Source organism: Vairimorpha ceranae, assembly GCF_000988165.1.
Source record: "Vairimorpha ceranae strain PA08 1199 chromosome Unknown NODE_80, whole genome shotgun sequence".
Classification (NCBI taxonomy): Eukaryota; Fungi; Microsporidia; family Nosematidae; genus Vairimorpha; species Vairimorpha ceranae.
The window spans coordinates 1-17,263 of NW_020169375.1; the positions used below are offsets into that span (position 1 = coordinate 1).

The 17,263-nt window shown below is 24.7% G+C and overlaps 12 protein-coding genes across 12 annotated transcripts; 9 read left to right on the forward strand and 3 right to left on the reverse strand.

Moving 5' to 3' along the window:
• Nucleotides 1-1,241: 1,241 nt before the first annotated feature.
• AAJ76_800001242 (hypothetical protein) lies at nucleotides 1,242-2,312 on the forward strand (the record flags this gene model as incomplete). Its single annotated transcript, XM_024476416.1, has 1 exon — nucleotides 1,242-2,312. One exon carries the CDS (start codon nucleotides 1,242-1,244, stop codon nucleotides 2,310-2,312), a length of 1,071 nt encoding a protein of 356 aa, XP_024330090.1.
• Nucleotides 2,313-3,766: 1,454 nt separating this feature from the next.
• On the forward strand, nucleotides 3,767-5,029 carry AAJ76_800003767 (hypothetical protein; the record flags this gene model as incomplete). Its single annotated transcript, XM_024476420.1, has 1 exon — nucleotides 3,767-5,029. One exon carries the CDS (start codon nucleotides 3,767-3,769, stop codon nucleotides 5,027-5,029), a length of 1,263 nt encoding a protein of 420 aa, XP_024330091.1.
• Nucleotides 5,030-5,391: 362 nt separating this feature from the next.
• AAJ76_800005392 (taf4 transcription initiation factor tfiid component) lies at nucleotides 5,392-6,273 on the forward strand (the record flags this gene model as incomplete). The annotated part of the gene is made up of 1 exon (XM_024476421.1): nucleotides 5,392-6,273. The coding sequence occupies one exon, from the start codon at nucleotides 5,392-5,394 to the stop codon at nucleotides 6,271-6,273; it is 882 nt and encodes a 293-aa protein (XP_024330092.1).
• A 277-nt stretch (nucleotides 6,274-6,550) lies between these two features.
• AAJ76_800006551 (hypothetical protein) lies at nucleotides 6,551-6,838 on the forward strand (the record flags this gene model as incomplete). Its single annotated transcript, XM_024476422.1, has 1 exon — nucleotides 6,551-6,838. One exon carries the CDS (start codon nucleotides 6,551-6,553, stop codon nucleotides 6,836-6,838), a length of 288 nt encoding a protein of 95 aa, XP_024330093.1.
• A 90-nt stretch (nucleotides 6,839-6,928) lies between these two features.
• AAJ76_800008572 (ca2+-binding actin-bundling protein fimbrin plastin) lies at nucleotides 6,929-8,572 on the reverse strand (the record flags this gene model as incomplete). The annotated part of the gene is made up of 1 exon (XM_024476423.1): nucleotides 6,929-8,572. One exon carries the CDS (start codon nucleotides 8,570-8,572, stop codon nucleotides 6,929-6,931), a length of 1,644 nt encoding a protein of 547 aa, XP_024330094.1.
• Nucleotides 8,573-8,755: 183 nt separating this feature from the next.
• AAJ76_800008756 (60s ribosomal protein l39) lies at nucleotides 8,756-8,914 on the forward strand (the record flags this gene model as incomplete). The annotated part of the gene is made up of 1 exon (XM_024476424.1): nucleotides 8,756-8,914. The coding sequence occupies one exon, from the start codon at nucleotides 8,756-8,758 to the stop codon at nucleotides 8,912-8,914; it is 159 nt and encodes a 52-aa protein (XP_024330095.1).
• Nucleotides 8,915-8,941: 27 nt separating this feature from the next.
• On the forward strand, nucleotides 8,942-9,112 carry AAJ76_800008942 (hypothetical protein; the record flags this gene model as incomplete). The annotated part of the gene is made up of 1 exon (XM_024476425.1): nucleotides 8,942-9,112. One exon carries the CDS (start codon nucleotides 8,942-8,944, stop codon nucleotides 9,110-9,112), a length of 171 nt encoding a protein of 56 aa, XP_024330096.1.
• Nucleotides 9,113-9,154: 42 nt separating this feature from the next.
• AAJ76_800009850 (nucleic acid-binding protein) lies at nucleotides 9,155-9,850 on the reverse strand (the record flags this gene model as incomplete). Its single annotated transcript, XM_024476426.1, has 1 exon — nucleotides 9,155-9,850. The coding sequence occupies one exon, from the start codon at nucleotides 9,848-9,850 to the stop codon at nucleotides 9,155-9,157; it is 696 nt and encodes a 231-aa protein (XP_024330097.1).
• A 787-nt stretch (nucleotides 9,851-10,637) lies between these two features.
• Nucleotides 10,638-11,945, forward strand: AAJ76_8000010638 (nuclear pre-ribosomes export protein; the record flags this gene model as incomplete). Its single annotated transcript, XM_024476415.1, has 1 exon — nucleotides 10,638-11,945. One exon carries the CDS (start codon nucleotides 10,638-10,640, stop codon nucleotides 11,943-11,945), a length of 1,308 nt encoding a protein of 435 aa, XP_024330098.1.
• An 18-nt stretch (nucleotides 11,946-11,963) lies between these two features.
• Nucleotides 11,964-12,728, reverse strand: AAJ76_8000012728 (ring zinc finger domain-containing protein; the record flags this gene model as incomplete). Its single annotated transcript, XM_024476417.1, has 1 exon — nucleotides 11,964-12,728. The coding sequence occupies one exon, from the start codon at nucleotides 12,726-12,728 to the stop codon at nucleotides 11,964-11,966; it is 765 nt and encodes a 254-aa protein (XP_024330099.1).
• Nucleotides 12,729-12,773: 45 nt separating this feature from the next.
• AAJ76_8000012774 (proteasome subunit alpha type-3) lies at nucleotides 12,774-13,505 on the forward strand (the record flags this gene model as incomplete). Its single annotated transcript, XM_024476418.1, has 1 exon — nucleotides 12,774-13,505. The coding sequence occupies one exon, from the start codon at nucleotides 12,774-12,776 to the stop codon at nucleotides 13,503-13,505; it is 732 nt and encodes a 243-aa protein (XP_024330100.1).
• Nucleotides 13,506-13,950: 445 nt separating this feature from the next.
• Nucleotides 13,951-16,884, forward strand: AAJ76_8000013951 (dna polymerase delta catalytic subunit; the record flags this gene model as incomplete). Its single annotated transcript, XM_024476419.1, has 1 exon — nucleotides 13,951-16,884. The coding sequence occupies one exon, from the start codon at nucleotides 13,951-13,953 to the stop codon at nucleotides 16,882-16,884; it is 2,934 nt and encodes a 977-aa protein (XP_024330101.1).
• Between the last annotated feature and the right edge of the window lie 379 nt (nucleotides 16,885-17,263).

Consider the following 17,263-nt stretch of genomic DNA (forward strand, 5'->3'; position numbering starts at 1 on the left):
CTTATTATTTACTTTTAGACCGTTGCTTTCTAAATTAAATATACTTGATATTTTTGACACGTTAAATTAGAAATACATTTATATAGACTAAATAATAATATAAATACGTACATAAAAAAATTAACAAAATTGCGTGGTGAATATTTTTTTGTTTATATTCATTTGTTTTTTTGTTTACATAGAGTTTTTTTTATAATATTTTTAACGTGAAAGGTTTTAGTTATTTAATTCTAATTTTTTACTATTATAGATTTTAAAATTATTTGTATGTTTTTTAAACATTATAATGGTAAAGTTTAGCAATTTGTAGTTAAGAAATATTTTTTAAGATTTATATTTAATATTTGCAATTTTAAATGTACAAGTTGAAACTTTTTAAGGTGTATAATGATTTAAATATAGTATAATTAAACCTATATGTCAATTGCATTTTTAATTTAATAAGTGTTAAATTTTTTAAGTTTTTACTGCACTTAATTTCCACTAGCAGTTTAATTTTACCAAAATTTTTTGTAATTAATTTATAAGTTAAAAACGCAATTAATGTTAAGTTTAATTATATTTAAAATCTATTTTGGTTTTAAAGGATACAGGTTATTTTATGATTAGCGAATATACTAAATTTTTTTAACTTACAGGTTATAAATCTTTTCTTGTCCTGTATAAATACATTTTTATATTAAATGGTTATAAAAACAATAAATTTTTAATATTCACAGTTTTAAAACTTAGTTTTGTTATAAAAAATTATAAAAGTAAAAGTTTGTTGTTAAAAAATAAAAACCAGCAAAAGAAGAAAAACCATTAGGTCACCAAAAACTTCACTGTAAAAACATTTAGTTTTGTTATAATTTTTTTTACTTACAAAGAATTTAATGTGCTTAAAGACTGTTACAGCTTTAAATTACTAATTTAAAATAAATTTATTAGAAATATATAGTAGACAATTTTTAAATAATGACCTTGTGCTAAATTTATTTAATAACACTTGGCCCAATATCTAAACCAACATTTTTAAACAGTGCATTAACAATATTATTTTTTATTTATCTTTTCTGTCTTAAATATAAACAATTTAAATATTTTTATGCCATTAAATTTATAATTTACTAGCACATTCAATAACAAAAGAGTATTTTATAAATTTTTATAAAAAGTATTTTTCTTTATTCTTTTAGTTTATTAAATTAAATATAAATACGTTTTATTCCTAATCTATTTTTATTCTATCCCCTTATTTTATGAATCTTGAATTGTATAAAGATTATGGTACTGTTTGTCATGCAATATGTGTATCATTAAGTCATAAAAATAATAGCACTGTATCTCAAATACATAGCAGTATTTTTAATTCTGACATATCACTTATTTACCAAGGATTGGCATTATTAATACAAAGAAATATAGTTTCTTATTACAAACTTAACTCAAAGCTTTATTATACGTTTACACCCAACAGAAGATTGTATTATAATTTATACTTATCATATATTAGAAGTATTTATGACATTACAAATTATAAACATTTTTTTACCGTTTTATTATCTGGATCATACAAATTAATTAATACTGAATTAGATATTTATAAAGATGATTATATTATTACTATTCCAGTATTTAGATCCATAAAGAGATCTAAATCTAATATTTATACAGTTAATTACGAGAAGCTTGATAAAGCCTTAGTAGATCAGTACACTATTCAATTAATAAAAAATAGATACACAAGATCTATGTCAGAAGTGTACAAAGCTGTGTGTAAATGTTCTGATATTACTGTGCAAAATGTCTTAAATAGCTTAGAAAGTAGTAATATATTAATTAAAGATAATATATCATATATTAATGATATTAGTAATATTGAAGAATACCTTAAATATTTACTTAACTTTGGTGTGATTAATAAAGATGTAGAGACAGGTAAATATGTAAAGGGGAATACTAAAGAGTTATTAATGAAAACAGAAATATGTAAAATATTTAAACATGAAAAAGTAATATTTAATTTACTATCTAATGTGGAACATATAAAAGATAGCGAAATTGCTAAGAATTGTCTGTTTAATGATTATAAAAGAAGATTATTTTCATTAATGAAGTATAAGAGTGTTTATACTGAAGGGGGAGATACTTGGGTGTTTAATAAAAAATGGAATATTGGAATTTGCAGGGAAATTGATTGTGAAATCAACAAGCGGCTTATTAATATAAATAAATTGTATGAGGAAGGAAGTATTTATGATAATGAAGAATTTATAGTCAGTTGTTGTGAAGTGAATTATCTTAGCATGTTAAATTTTATATTTAATTAATATGTTTTTGAAATTAGTACTTTAATTAAATTTAATGTAATGTGTAAAATGTAATAAATATTATTTAATACGTTACTTTAGAAAAAGAAAATAATATTGTTTTTAATTTAAAAAAATATTATAATACAAATAATAAAAAAATCATGCACTAATAAAAACAATTTTAATTTACATGTTTTTTAACTGTACAAATAATATTTGAAGTAACAGGTCTTGCTTGAAAGAATACAACACTACAGAAGAAATTTTTTAAATTAGATGCAAGACAATTTTTTATAAATAATATAACATTTTAAATTAGTTATTTATTTTTAATTTTTAACATAAAATGATCCTCATCTTTGTTATTTTTAATATCATCACATTTAGCTTTTTACAATAAATTGACGTAAAAAGAACTGGCATTGTATTTCAACAATTTAATATAACTAATGTTATTCAGTTGCTAGAATCAACATTTCTTATAGTGCAAAAGTAAAATTAAAAGAGATATTTTATATTCTAAAAGAAATAAAGTTAATATTCACTAAATATAGTCTAAGGATTGCTTTACATATTTATTTTAAGTTATTGATAAATAAGCTTATGTAGATGATTTGCTCTTAAGATCTTAGCTGATTTTTTCCTTTTAAGGTTCAGATCGTCAGACAAAAAAATCCTTTTAATTAATTTAATAACATTTACTAAACATAGCAATTTATTTTTAATTTTTAAATGCTAAAATGATGGTGGTTTGTTACAACTCTGTCATACACCATTTATGAATTATTTTTATAAAAAAAAGTGACATTTTGTAAATGAATTTTCTTTACCTATTTTTATTTCTATAGTGTTATAATATCACATTTATAATTTCCACCTTTTTCTAAGTTTATCTACGTTTGAGATATTAGATTAATCCAAAATAGCTTATTTTAATATAGAAAATATTTACAAATATGAATAATACAATATTTATAATTTTGATTAAATTAAATCTCTTACAAGTTTTATCTATGACTTTTACAGTCTATGTATCAAAATTAAATGTTTCTGCAAATAACTTAAAAATGCACTTCTAAATAAAATATTTTTTTATTTTTTCGATTCTTAATCACTGATTGTTTTTTTATTACTTCTCTATCCTTTGAGTCTAACAACAATTATGTATTTATAATATACCATAAAAACTATATCCAAATATAATTACTGTTGTTATTACCTTCTTTAAACATGCCTGTTGATTTCAAATTCCTTTATATAGACATTTATGCTTGATTGTTTCATATCACACAACTATATGAGCGTCAAACCTAGGCAGATCAAACTTCTTTATTATTTCATGATGTCACCATATATCCTACTTACAACAATTACATAAATATTTTTTAAATATCCATCTTCTCTTTATTTTTACACTTAAATTTTAACTTTCTATTTCGTAGTTTATTTTTTTCACATTTTTTATCCCTTGCATGAATGATGAAATTCTTAGATTACAAAGTAAAATATTAGAACTTGAAGAATTATTAGAAGATAAAGAAATAATGATTAATCTACTTTTAAAAGAGATTAAAAATATAAAAAGTAATAAAACAAAGTTACTTAATGGACATATAGACAATGTTGTAGAAATAAACACTAAAAGAGTAAAAATAACTGAATCTTCTAGTTGCACTGCAGTGCCTGTAAAAGAAGATGATAATAAATTAAAATCTGACAGTGTAGCTTGCACTACAAATGATAGTTTACCACATATCGCTCCTGAAATATGTTGGGTGTACAAATACAAACTTAAAGAAGATTTAGAAGTTTTACTAAATAAAAAAAAGGTGGTCAGACTTTTTAAGGATAATGTATATTTTGATGAATTTATGGATTTCTGTTCAGACACTTACGTCATAAACAGTTTTGAAGTTACAAAAGTGTCTCACGGAAAGAATGTAAAAAAATATCTACAGGAAAATAAGACACATATACTGAAATACCTTATTCTAAATATTAATAAGATACATTTTACATCTGTATGTTCTACCTTACTAGCCTTAAGTACTGAATTTACAGATTTAGAGAAATGTGTTATTATTCATGATCTTATTCTTTATTTACAAGATTTTTCTAAACTAGTATTTTATGCATTTTGTATATTTAATAAAGAATTAAAATCAGATTTAAATATTTTAAAGATGACACTACACATGATACTATCATTTCAATATAAAATAGATTTAGAAATACATAAAAATAAGAAGATTATTATTACATCATTAAATAACTTAAAAAGTATATTTAACTTTCAGAAACAAGTTATATTAGAAGATTATTTATTAAAAATTAAATCAGATATTGAAATAATTGTAAAAGGTAAAATAAATCCCGCGATCTATGAATATATTTATTCTGTGAGGGCACTGGGGCACTTTTTAGATTGGGATTATGTTTATAACATTTTTATTTCTGAGAATCTTATTCAGAATATTACAGGATGTAAAATTTTATACATGGGAATATTAGCATTAAATTCTATTAGAATTTTTGGGGAGACAGAAAGTGCAGATATTATTATTAATTTTATAAAAGACAAAATGGTGGAAGTAGATGAAATAGGTATTGCTTCTTTTTTAGTTGTTAAGCAATTAAATGAAAAGGATTCTCTTGGTTTTTTAGAGGCAAATGAAGATAATTTAATGAAAAAAGGATATGATATTGAATACTTAAAAAAAGTGTTAATATATTGAAGTTGTAAATTGATAATTGAAATTTTATGTTGAATAAATAAATTTTGAGTTTTTACGTTTTATTAATCTTTTAACGCTCTGTGCAATTTTCAACAACATATTTTTAAATTTACGAATTACTTGACGTAGAATGCTCTGTACAGTTTTTACAACAATATTTTTTTTAAATTATCAAATTATTCGATTTGAACGCTTTGTGCAATTTTCAACAACATATTTTAAATTTACGAATTACTTGACGTAGAATGCTCTGTACAGTTTTAATTTCAATGTTTTGTGATATAAATTTAGGCTTTAAAAAGCACAGATCGCCTTGTACAGTTTTAAATTCCTTTTTTATTTTATCAAAAATATCCCTTTTTATGAATAAAGAAGCATTTGAACTTCTCTCAGATTACAAAAAAAGAAGAATTGAAGATGCTTATTTTGCAGCAAGTAATAAACAAATCAGTCCTACAGATTTCTTTGGTATCTGTAAAGAAATTTTAAATCCAGAAGAATATGCTAATTTGTTCCCACGAAATACTGAAATCAAAACTGAACATTTAGAAGACATTCTTCAATATTCGGGTGTGGATCTAAAAGAAGAAAACGAAAAAATCTTAGAATACAATATTTCATATGCCAATGATGACTATGAAGATGTAGAAGGACAAATACATTCTCTTTTAAATGTAAAATTATTTAAAGAATATGTACAAAAATTGGCTAAAAATAGGAAGCTTATGGTCAGTGAAGATGTTTACACTTTATTATTCTTTATTTTAAGAAGAAAACTAATAGATTTTATCGATAAAATGGATGAGATGAGTAAAGTAAGGGTAGAATGCTTATTACTTGATAAAAATGTACAAATAAAAAATGATCTAACAAGGCAACTGTGGTGCCTAGAGCAGATAGAGAAAACAGAAATGGAGAAATTAAATCTAAAAAATACAGAAGATAAAAAAACTAAGAAAAAAAATATACAAGAAAGAGAAGACTTAGTAGTCAAAAAAAAGTTAAGTAATACAGTGGCTATGCAAGCACTTGGTATACAACAAAAAAGTTGGATGAGTGGAGAAGAGACCATTGTTAATAAAAATATAACAAAATTTAAATCTATTTATTCACCATACGATGATAAACATATTGAAAAGAAAGTAAATGCAAGAATTCTTAATATGAAAGATTTCTTGTGTGTATTGGAAAGAGATAAAAGATATAATAAGTCTATTTTTACTATACAGCATTATTTTAAGTAATAAATGTTTATATTTCTTGTTTTATATTTAAATATTGTACATTAAAATTGATTTATTTTTTTTACATCTTGAGAATAAAGAAAAACCAACTGTGTTTTTATTTAAATTATTTTGACCTAAAAATTTGTTTTTTAACATCTTGAGAAGAAATAAAAACCAACTGTGTTTTTGTTTAAATTATTTTGACCTAAAAATTTGTTTTTTTTACATCTTGAGAAGAAATAAAAACTAATTGTTTTTTGTTTAAATTATTTTAGGATTTTTTATACCCGTTTTTATGCCAAAGTTATATCGTGGAATTATAGAAATTGCATCAAAAGAAGATATCGAAACATCTGTACTAAATGAACTATCAATAGAAGAACTTAATATCTTTTTAAAATCACTGGAAGGTTATAATAAAGAATTAGAAAGTAGTCTTATAAAAATAAATGATCAAGTTTTCTTAAAGAAAAATTCTATGAAATTTGTACTAAAAAGGTTGTGGGTATCTTTAGATGAAAAAGATAAAAAAAACCTGGCGATTTTTTTTAAAGACGTAGACGAATATATTATTGGTATATAAAACTTGTAAACTAGTAATGTTTTTTAGCATTTTTAGAAAAATAAAACTTCTTTAAAATACAAATAAAATCAATTAGAAATAAAAATAATTTTACTTTAAAAATTCATCTATAATTTTAGACAAATTAAGGTTTTTTTCTTTTTTATTGAAACAGTACAAATTCTTATGCTCATTTTCATCAAGTTCTACACCATCTTTAATATTGCAAAGTGCTTGTTTTACTAAAATAGGGTCATATGATCTAGCCAATATAACTTTAAATGTATCAATAAAATCTTCTTTAGTTAATTTATTGTTATTAAAATCAATCTTATTCAGGAAATCATCATCTAAAAATATGCCAAGTTTATAAATAATACTTCTAAAATCTTTAAATGATATTTCAGTCCCAAATTTATTAAAAAGATCACAGGCTTTTTTTAGTGTATTTTCTTTAATAATATTTTCATTATGTAAATAATTTAAAAATTCAATGTATTGTAAAACTACTTCTTTTATATTTTTGTAATCTGAATCAACAAGCTTTTGTTCAAACTTCTCTTCATTTTTAATTATCTCATTTGATAAAATAAGCTTTTTTTCGAAATCATTGTCGCCACCAATTATATTTTTAATATAATCAAGTTTATTATTAAGCTTAGTTTCCGCATCAGAGACATCACCAATTTGTAAACAGTTACATAAAAACAAATTCATATCTTCGTATAAAAAATTAACTTTATCAATAGAAATATCTGAGGGCGGAATGTATTTTTTAATATTGTAATAATCATGAAGTAAATTAATTTCTGAGAAAGTGCTGTATATATTAATATAATCAGCCGATAACGTACTATTAATTTCTTGCATTTCACTTTTTAAAATATTTACATTTTTAAGTAAAAGTTCCAGATCTTTTTTCTTATCTTGATAAATTTTCTGTTTGTTCAAAAAACTTCTAACCTTAATTTCGTAGAAATTTCTACAATGAAGTGACCACTCAATTTTATTTAACAAGCTGTCAAGTAAATTTTTACTAATCTGATCTTTTTCAAATTGATAAAATTTTTTATAATATTCCGACAAATAAGTTATCATAGATTTTTCATCTGGTTTAACTACATCAGCGACATCTTCTATATCCAATAATTTAGGAATTTGAAGACTTTTTTCTGCTATATCAAATGCCCGTTCTAAATTAAAATGACTATTTTCAGATTTTAAATTATTGTAATCAGAAATTAATTCCGGTCTAAACCTATGTATTAATGCATTAAATCCCAGACCATCTTGCCAACTTCTAGATAGATCTATAATATTAACATTCCTATAATCTTTTGTAGCTTCTTTGCACCATCTAAGAAGCTCTTCCTTAAATGATAAGTCTCCTGCTCCCAGATCAGATATTGATAGTTTAGAAATTAATGTCCATATAAGACCAAGAATAAGCTTTTTATTACAATCAACAATATCTTCTGGACCAATATTAACTAAAAGCAATCCTTGCTTTTTTAATAATTTAAGAAGAATTTCTAAATTTTCTACTTTCTGTATTCTAGTAAAGGGCTTTTGATTAAAATTAATATTGGTGTTCAACAAACACTTTAATAAATTACCCAAAGCTACACCATCATGAAGATCACTATAAATATCTTTTATAAGTTTATAATTTCCTTTGCTTAATTTGTCGTTAAACCACTTTGTAAAGGTCTTCGCCTGTACAGCTTCCCAGTGAGTTTCCCTTATTTCGACCATTTATGGGCATAAATTTTAAATTGAATTTATACAAAAAATTCATAAATTTGAATGATGTAAAAAATAAAGTAAAGTTTATTAAATTTTGAAAATAAATAAAATCAGAATAAAACACAAAATGATGCATAAAAAAATAAACAAAATTATAGAGAATTTAACATTTTTTGATATTTACCCCCTAAGATGGGTTCAAGAAAAACAGAAATTATTAAGACCAGGCTAGTAAGAGCAAGAAGAAGTAATAGAGCTATACCTGCATGGAAAAGTGAACTTCCAGAATTTAAAGATCAGTACAATAAAAAAAGAAGACACTGGAGAGCTAAGAAGTTAAAGATTTATTAAATTATTTTTTATATTTTTTTTATCCTTATGGATGATGATGTTTGTTTTTCTTCAAATAAATTTGAACGATTAAGAATTATTGTATTTGAAAAAATTCTTAAAAGTTTAAAAAACACCTATAACATGTTACCAATCAGTGAGAATGATATTAAATTACTAATTGAACGAGATGAAATTGATTATTTATCAGACTTATAATAAAAATTTAATATTATAACTTTTTAAACTTTATTGTAGTAATCATTCTTTTAAATCTCCTAATACATTAGTAAGTGTATTTTTTTTTACTTTGTATCCTTTAGATTTTATATAGTGCTCGTATTCTCTTTGTCCACTACTTTTAAGTTCTACGCCTTTTTTGTCATACAACACCTTAGGTATAAATTTATAACCTTTTTTTAGTAAAACTTTCTCTTTATTATTTTCATCTAAGACTACAGAAACTCTAGTTATTGTATTCATACCACACTTTTTACAAAAATCAAGTTTTTCGTCATACATCGCAAAACACGCAAAGCAGCGCATTTTATAAATTTTAGATATAAACTTATCATCATTGTAAATATCAAGATGTTTAAGACATTGTTTTATGCCATTATCTAATGTAAGACATACCACTTCGTCTAGTTCATTTAGATTAGTAGTATCTACCCATGTACTGCAAAATATTTCATGCAATTCAAGAGTCAAAGCTACGATATCAATATCCGCATTACTCAAATTAAGATGCATTTTTTTGTTAATTAACGAAATGTAATTAACATATGATTCTGAAGGATTTTTAATTTCTATCATATATTTATATAAATTGTAGTATTCTCGGCTTTGTTCATTTATTAATTCTTTCTTAACTGAATTTGGAATGTATATCTTTTTTATATTTTGATTAATAGATCCACGTCTTAAAAAATAACAAGTGTCTACTACTGCAATCATAAGGGCATATAATTATAAAAAATGTAGTAATATAGAATGTAAATATTAAATTTAGCATTAGTGTAACAAGTAAAAAGTTTATTAAAAAAGTGGTGTAAAAAGACTTTAACATAATTTTAAATCAAAAATGAATTTATTTTTACATAAATTTATGTCTATTATATTAACATCATCAAGTTTCCAATAAAAAAATATTTTTAAAGTAGTTAAGCTTTTTGAGCATCAAATTTTATCTATATATTTAAATACGTAAAGATTGTTGCTGACTGGTAAGATGTTAAAAGCTGTTCATATACTTTTATTAATTTATAATTAATAATAACGAAATTTAATGTTATTTCCTATTGGCGTTTAAACATTAAAAGTTTTAAAATTAAAATATCATGTCGCCAATTATGCCATACACAGAGTTGTAAGTTTTCATTTACTTGATTTTATATTCTTTTAGCAATATAAATATGAATGCCTATTAAGCGTAATCACATAAGCATATGGAAAAAGCTCGTTGTCCAGAAGCGAAGAAAAATGTAGGAAAGAAACCAATCTTTTAAAAAATAAAATTTTAAAAATACATGCAAAGGTTTTTAAAAAATGCTTAAATTTTATGTCATGTAAATGATTTTACATTCTTAATTTAAAGCAAGTAAACAAGTTAAAATTTATAATTTTATACACAAAATTTCTGTAATCAATTATTAAAATTATCACACGATTTCAAAATATTTAAAATATTCTTTCTTTTGTAATTTAATCATGTATTTTCTTTTTTTCAATTTTTTTCCCATTTATGCAAATTGACATAAAAGATCTCGCAAATTTATGCAAAAATATTATAAAAAATCCAGAAAGCAATTATAAAAAGATTAAAGCAATTTTAAATACCAAGACAGAAAGTGAAGAAGAGAAATCTTTGATTTTTGTATCTGTTTTTAAAGTGTTTAAGAGTATCATTCCTCTTTACAAAATAAGAACTTTAAAAGATAAAGTTAAACAGAAGAAAGATGATTTAGAAATAACTAAAAATGATAAAAATTTACTAAAAGTGTATTCTACATTTATAAATCAAATATGCAGTGATACATCATATACGTCATTTTATGTTGCCACACAAATCCTAGATTATTTTGAACATTTTAATTATTTAGATGTTATTGTTAAAAAAGTCCTTAAAGGTACTCTAAAAAACAATAAAATTTCTGAAATGTGTCTTTCAACCATTAAGAAAAAGATTGATAACGATATTAATGGTGAACTTGTTTTTTATATTGTCAACCAAATGTACGAAACACCATTTTCACCTGACGCATTAGCTTTACTTCTTAACATTAATCTTTTAAAAGAATTTTTAGTTAATGAGGGCAAACCTAAAAAAGATAGGTTTTTTAAAACTACTAGGTCTTTTAAAAAAGAAGAAAGGAAGATGGAGAAAAAGAGACGTAAAATAGAAGAAGAAAGAAGGAAAGAAGAAACTTATGAAGAAAAACAAGATGGATTTGTAATTCATAGGAAAATAATTGATGGATTACAAAGATTATATTTTCTAATCTTGAGAGACAAAATTAAACAAAAATTTAAACACACTTTTATTGGAATTAGAAAATATAAAAAATATATAAGACAAGAATTTTACGAAGGATTATATATTTTATTGAATGATAGTTTAAATTTAAGTAATTATGAAGAGAAGTTGTATTGCATTTTGACTATATTGGATATTTATGAGTCATATAGATATGATTTTAAAAATTTAGTCCATGCACTTTTTAATATAATTTATCCTTTTAATGCAAATATTGGCAAATTGAAAATGCTACTAATAGAGCAAGTTATAGAGCATTTATTTATTAATATAAAGCAACCAATAAAAAGAGTACATATTATTTTAGAAAAATTATTACTTTTTGCATGTATCAGATACAATCCTGTTTTAAGTAGAATTATTAAAAAATTGGGGTCTTTTTATGACGTAGATTTCTTAGATAAATTTAAATTTAATGACAATTTAGACCTAAATGAAGAATTTGATAAGAAAGAAATAGATCTGGTTGAAATACGACCCTTATACTGTTTTGAAATATTTAAAAAAATATTGTAATAATTAAGAAATATTAAATTATTTATTTAAAAAATTTTCTATTTTCTTGCGTTTTTCATAATCTTCATTCACAAATTTTATTTCCGATTTACATTCAAAACATTCAGTATTTGTTGAAATACATCCTTCGCAAAAAACATGATGACAATTTGTTATTAAAGGATTAGTAAATAAATTGTTACAAATACTACATTTTAAATCACTTGGTATTTCTGATAAATTAGAACCAACAAATTTGTTTCTCTTCCATTCTTGTACTTGTGGCTGTGCTTTAACATAATAACCTTCTGGTGTAACCAACATGCCAGTATTTGTATTTACATCTGGTTCTTGTACTTGAACTAAAAAATCTCTGGGAATTCCTGAAGGTTTCCTAATGCGGGCAATATCAAAAGCTTTATCTTCATTTGTAGGACAGTGCTGAATAAAATGTCCTTTATTGCCGCATCTAAAGCACACATACGATTCAGGTGGAGTTGCCTTATATTTAGAAACTTTAGATGGCTCCTTTTTTTTATCACGTACAAAATAACCAGTACCTGACATCCATAGTGGTATTCTTTCAACTATTATGTGACTGTTTCGTTCTACAATTTGATATTCATCAGTAATCCTTTCATTAGTTGCATTTTCAAAAAACAACAGATCAAAGTCTTTACTTTGCATCTTTTTTTGTGTAATAATTTCATATTTAAGTTCCCATAGTGGAATTCCATTTCCTTCTATTGTGATTGTAGAAAAGTTTTTCATGCTTCTAAATTTATAGTTAATAACAGACACCATAACAGGGTGTTTACACTTGTTAAAAAAAAATGATTTTTTTAGCCCATGGCTATTTTAGATTTAGACACAATTTATACAAACACAGGGGATATATTACAAGTTAGCTACGCTCAAAAGGCAGCGGACAATGGTAACACTGCTATTTGTATTAAAAATAAGAAAGGAGTGGTTATGATAGCAGAAAAGCCTTTAGAGTCAAAATTGTTCATTACAGATGTTAATAATCGTATAAAAAAAGTCAATGATTCAATATATCAGGTGGCATGTGGTATTGAAACCGACATTGTATATGTTAATCACCATCTTAAAAATGTTCTTATTAATGAAAAGCATCAAATGGATATGGATATTAATTATGAAAATCTTAGAAATCAGTTGGTAACTTTAGTTCATATGTTTACAAAATATTCAGGGGCCAGGCCTCTTGGAATTAATATATTAACTTGTATTAAATATAATAATGAATACAAGATTATACATACAGATTGTTCTGGTAAGTCACTATTTTTTAAAAGTGCTGTTATCGGCAAAGGATCTAGAATTGTAAAAACTGAGCTTGAAAAACTTAAGCTTGAAGATTTAGAAGTTAGTGATTTGGTTGAGAATGGTATTAGGATTCTTTACAAATCTTTTGATCCACTAAAAGATCAACCATTTGATATCGAGGTTGGTGTAATGTGCGAAGAAACTAATGGACAATTTATTAGATTAGAGAAACAGCAGATTAATAATTTTGTAGAAAAATATAAGAATTTTAGTGTTGATGGTGAAGAATAAACTCTTGTCTTTTTTATTACCAACATTTTGTATTCATGCATTTTAAATTTTATTTTGAACTCATTACGATATTTGTTTGAGATAACTTTATGTTAATTTTGTTTATCTTTAAGTCCTTTACAAAGTTTACTTTTTAGTTATTTACTAAAAGTAGTTTATGTTTTAAGTTATTTTAATGAAAACTTAGGCTTTTTTAAAAATTCCTTTTTAGGCAAATTAATATCGTAATTTAGTATACATTTAACATAAATATGGTCAGTCAATACAAGCATATGGAATTTATTTAAACAATATTGATAGATTAAATAGTTTACAATATTAAAAATAATACCTTTGACTTTAATCATAAAAGTTTAAATTCTCATTTAAATGCGTTTATATCAAATTACAAAAAAAATACATTAAGTGGATCAATGTCTCCTAAAAAATTTATATTTAAGCCCATATGTCAAAAAGTGATATTGTTTTTTTACAAACAGATATTGATTATATTCTTGACACAACGAATTTGAATGTTTCTGAACCAATCATAACAATATTTGGTACAATGAAAGACGGAAGCCCTGTACAATTACTTGTTAAAGATTTCAATCCGTATTTTTATATTCAACCAGTTGGTGATCAAAATATATTTGAAGATGAAATAAGAGAGGCCATTGATAAATTATCGATAAAAGGAAAGCTTTTAAATGTCAGTACATCTATGAAATATCCTTTGTATGGATATTCTGAATCTAAGTCATTATTTTATAAATTAACTTTTAATACTCCATCAGTTTTTTATCAAATAAAGCCAATTCTTGAAGCGGGAATTCTAATAAAAAATCGGTTGGTGCGCTTTAAATTATTCGAAAGTAATTTTCCATTTGTCTTAAGATTTATGGTTGATATGAATATTGTTGGAATGCAATATCTTAAAATTAAGCGATATATTGTTTTATCATCGAATCCATTTGTAATATCCTGTTCTTACGTGGATGTTGTGCCACTGGAAATTAAAAATGAATATGTCAAGCTGCCTAAATTTAAAATTTTAAGTATAGACATAGAATGTATTAGCTTAGATAAAATATCTTTTCCAGTAGCTACAAAAGATCCAATTATACAGATCGGTAATACTGTTTCTTATTCAGATGATCCTAGCAAGATTGAGCAGGTAATTTTCTGTTTAAAAGAAACTGCGCCAATTCCCGGTGCAATAGTAAGAAGTTTTAACACGGAGAAGGATCTTCTTATAGCATGGAAGGAATACTTTATAGATCAAAATCCTGATCTAATATTGGGTTATAATCTAAAAGGGTTTGATATTCCATACATTTTGGAAAGAGGCACCACCTTAAATATAGAAGATTTTAATAAGTTGGGGCGAACACAAAAACCATGTAAAGCCAAAGATGCCGTTTTTAGTTCTAGACAAGTAGGATCATTAAGTACACCTGAAATAACTATCGAAGGGCGAATTGTTTTTGATCTAATGCAGATTATTCGACGAGAACATAAATTAAGAAGTTATTCGTTAAATTCGGTGAGTTTACATTTTTTACAAGAACAAAAAGAAGATGTGCCACACAACTCGATGCATGATCTACAGGAAGGTAATAAAGATACTAGAAAACGTATTGCTTCGTATTGTTTGAAAGATACCATTTTACCTTTAAGATTATTTAATAAGCTAAATATTTTGATTAATTATACAGAATTGGCTCGTGTGATGGGCGTGCCTTTAGAATATTTTTCAAGTAGAGGCGTAGGAATAAAGGTTTTAACACTTATTTATCGAGCAGCAGCAGAAAATGATTATCTTATTCCTGTATTAGACGTTGAGGATAATGATTCTACATATGAAGGGGGGTTTGTTATGGATCCCATGCGCGGGTTTTATCCGCAACCCATTGCAGTTTTAGATTTTTCGTCATTATATCCTTCTATTATGATTAGTCGTAATCTATGTTATTCAACGTTGTTGACAAAAGAACAATATGACAAATTTGGAGGAACTAAAACGCCCACTAATAATTATTTTGTAGATTCAAAAGTTAAGCAAGGTCTTCTTCCTAAAGTACTCATAAATTTATTAGCATCAAGAAAAGCAACTAAAAAAGAAATGAATGCAGAATCAGATCCTGGGATTAAAGCATGTTTAAATGCTAGACAAACAGCCATTAAAGTTTGTGCAAATTCTATTTATGGATTTACAGGCGCAAATACAGGTAAACTGCCTTGTGTTGAGATATCACAAAGCACTACATCTTTTGGTAGAGAAATGATTGCTTTTACTAAAAATATTATAGAATCTACATTTTGTAAAGAAAAAGGATATTCACATGATTCTATTGTAATTTACGGTGATACCGATTCCGTTATGATTAATTTCAAAGAAAATGATATGAAGAGGGTTTTTGAGATGGCAAGTGAAATTTCGGAATTTGTGACAACTAAATTTATAAAACCAGTTTCTTTGGAATTTGAGAAGGTGTATTATCCTTATTTGCTTATTAATAAGAAGAGATATGCTGGATTAATTTATAATAATCCCAATACTCCGAGTAAAATAGACACTAAAGGAATTGAAACTGTAAGACGTGATAATTGCAATTTAGTAAAGGAAGTAATAGAAACGTGTTTAAATAAGATTTTATATGATAAAGATGTTGAAGGTGCCAAAATTTATGTTAAAAAAATTGTACAGGATTTGTATCAAGGCAAGATAGACCTCAGTCAATTAGTAATTTCGAAATCTATAACAAAAGCAGGAGATAAATATGCTAGTAAACAAGCACATGTAGAATTGGCAGAAAAAATGCGTAAAAGGGGAGATGAGTCTGCTGGTGCGCTGGGGAATAGAGTTGCATATATTATGGTAGAAAAAGGTAAAAAAGTTGCAGGATACGATAAAGCAGAAGATCCAGTTTACGTTTTAGAACATAATTTACCAATAGATACTGAATATTATATAGAGCAACAGCTAGCAAAACCACTGCATAGGTTATTTGAACCAATTGTAGATAATGTATCAGAATTATTAAAGGGTGAACATACAAGGGTAGTAACAAATATTGTTAAAGCCAAAGGGCCGATGAATGCATTTTTACAAGCAAAGGTTACTTGCGTTGGATGTAAGGCATCTGGTACTATTTTATGCAAATCTTGTCAGCCTAATTTTTATAAACATCTTATAAAATTACAAACAGACGTAGAAAATAAGAAAAAATTATTTAATGAATGTTGGACTGAGTGTCAAAGATGCCAAGGAAGCCTACAGGATGAAATATTATGTGCTAACAGAGATTGTCCAATATTTTACATGAGAACACGGGTTAAAAAAGAATTATTTCCGCTAGGAAATAAATTAAAAACCCTAAGAGAATTTGAATGGTAATAAAGTTATTTATTGTTTTTTATTAATAAAATCTTATTTTTTAACAGTCCTAATATGTATATTATAAAAGAAGCCTCTCGATCTAATGTTTTGTTTGATATAAAAGTTTTTTTATGCGTTTTTTCAATAATTTTTGTATACTTTAATCGCTCTTTAAGTAATACCACAAAATTATTAAATGTACAAATAATAAAACAATTCTAAATAATTTATTTATACATTTATTTTTGCCAGACAAATGCTACTTAGCTACATTTTTCTCAATCTCTACTTATGTAATAAGAAATGACTGTTTGTTGTACATAAAAAAAATTCTTTTATCACTGAAGCATGTCAAACCAATGTACATGGTTTTTGATAAAAATTATACTCTTAAACT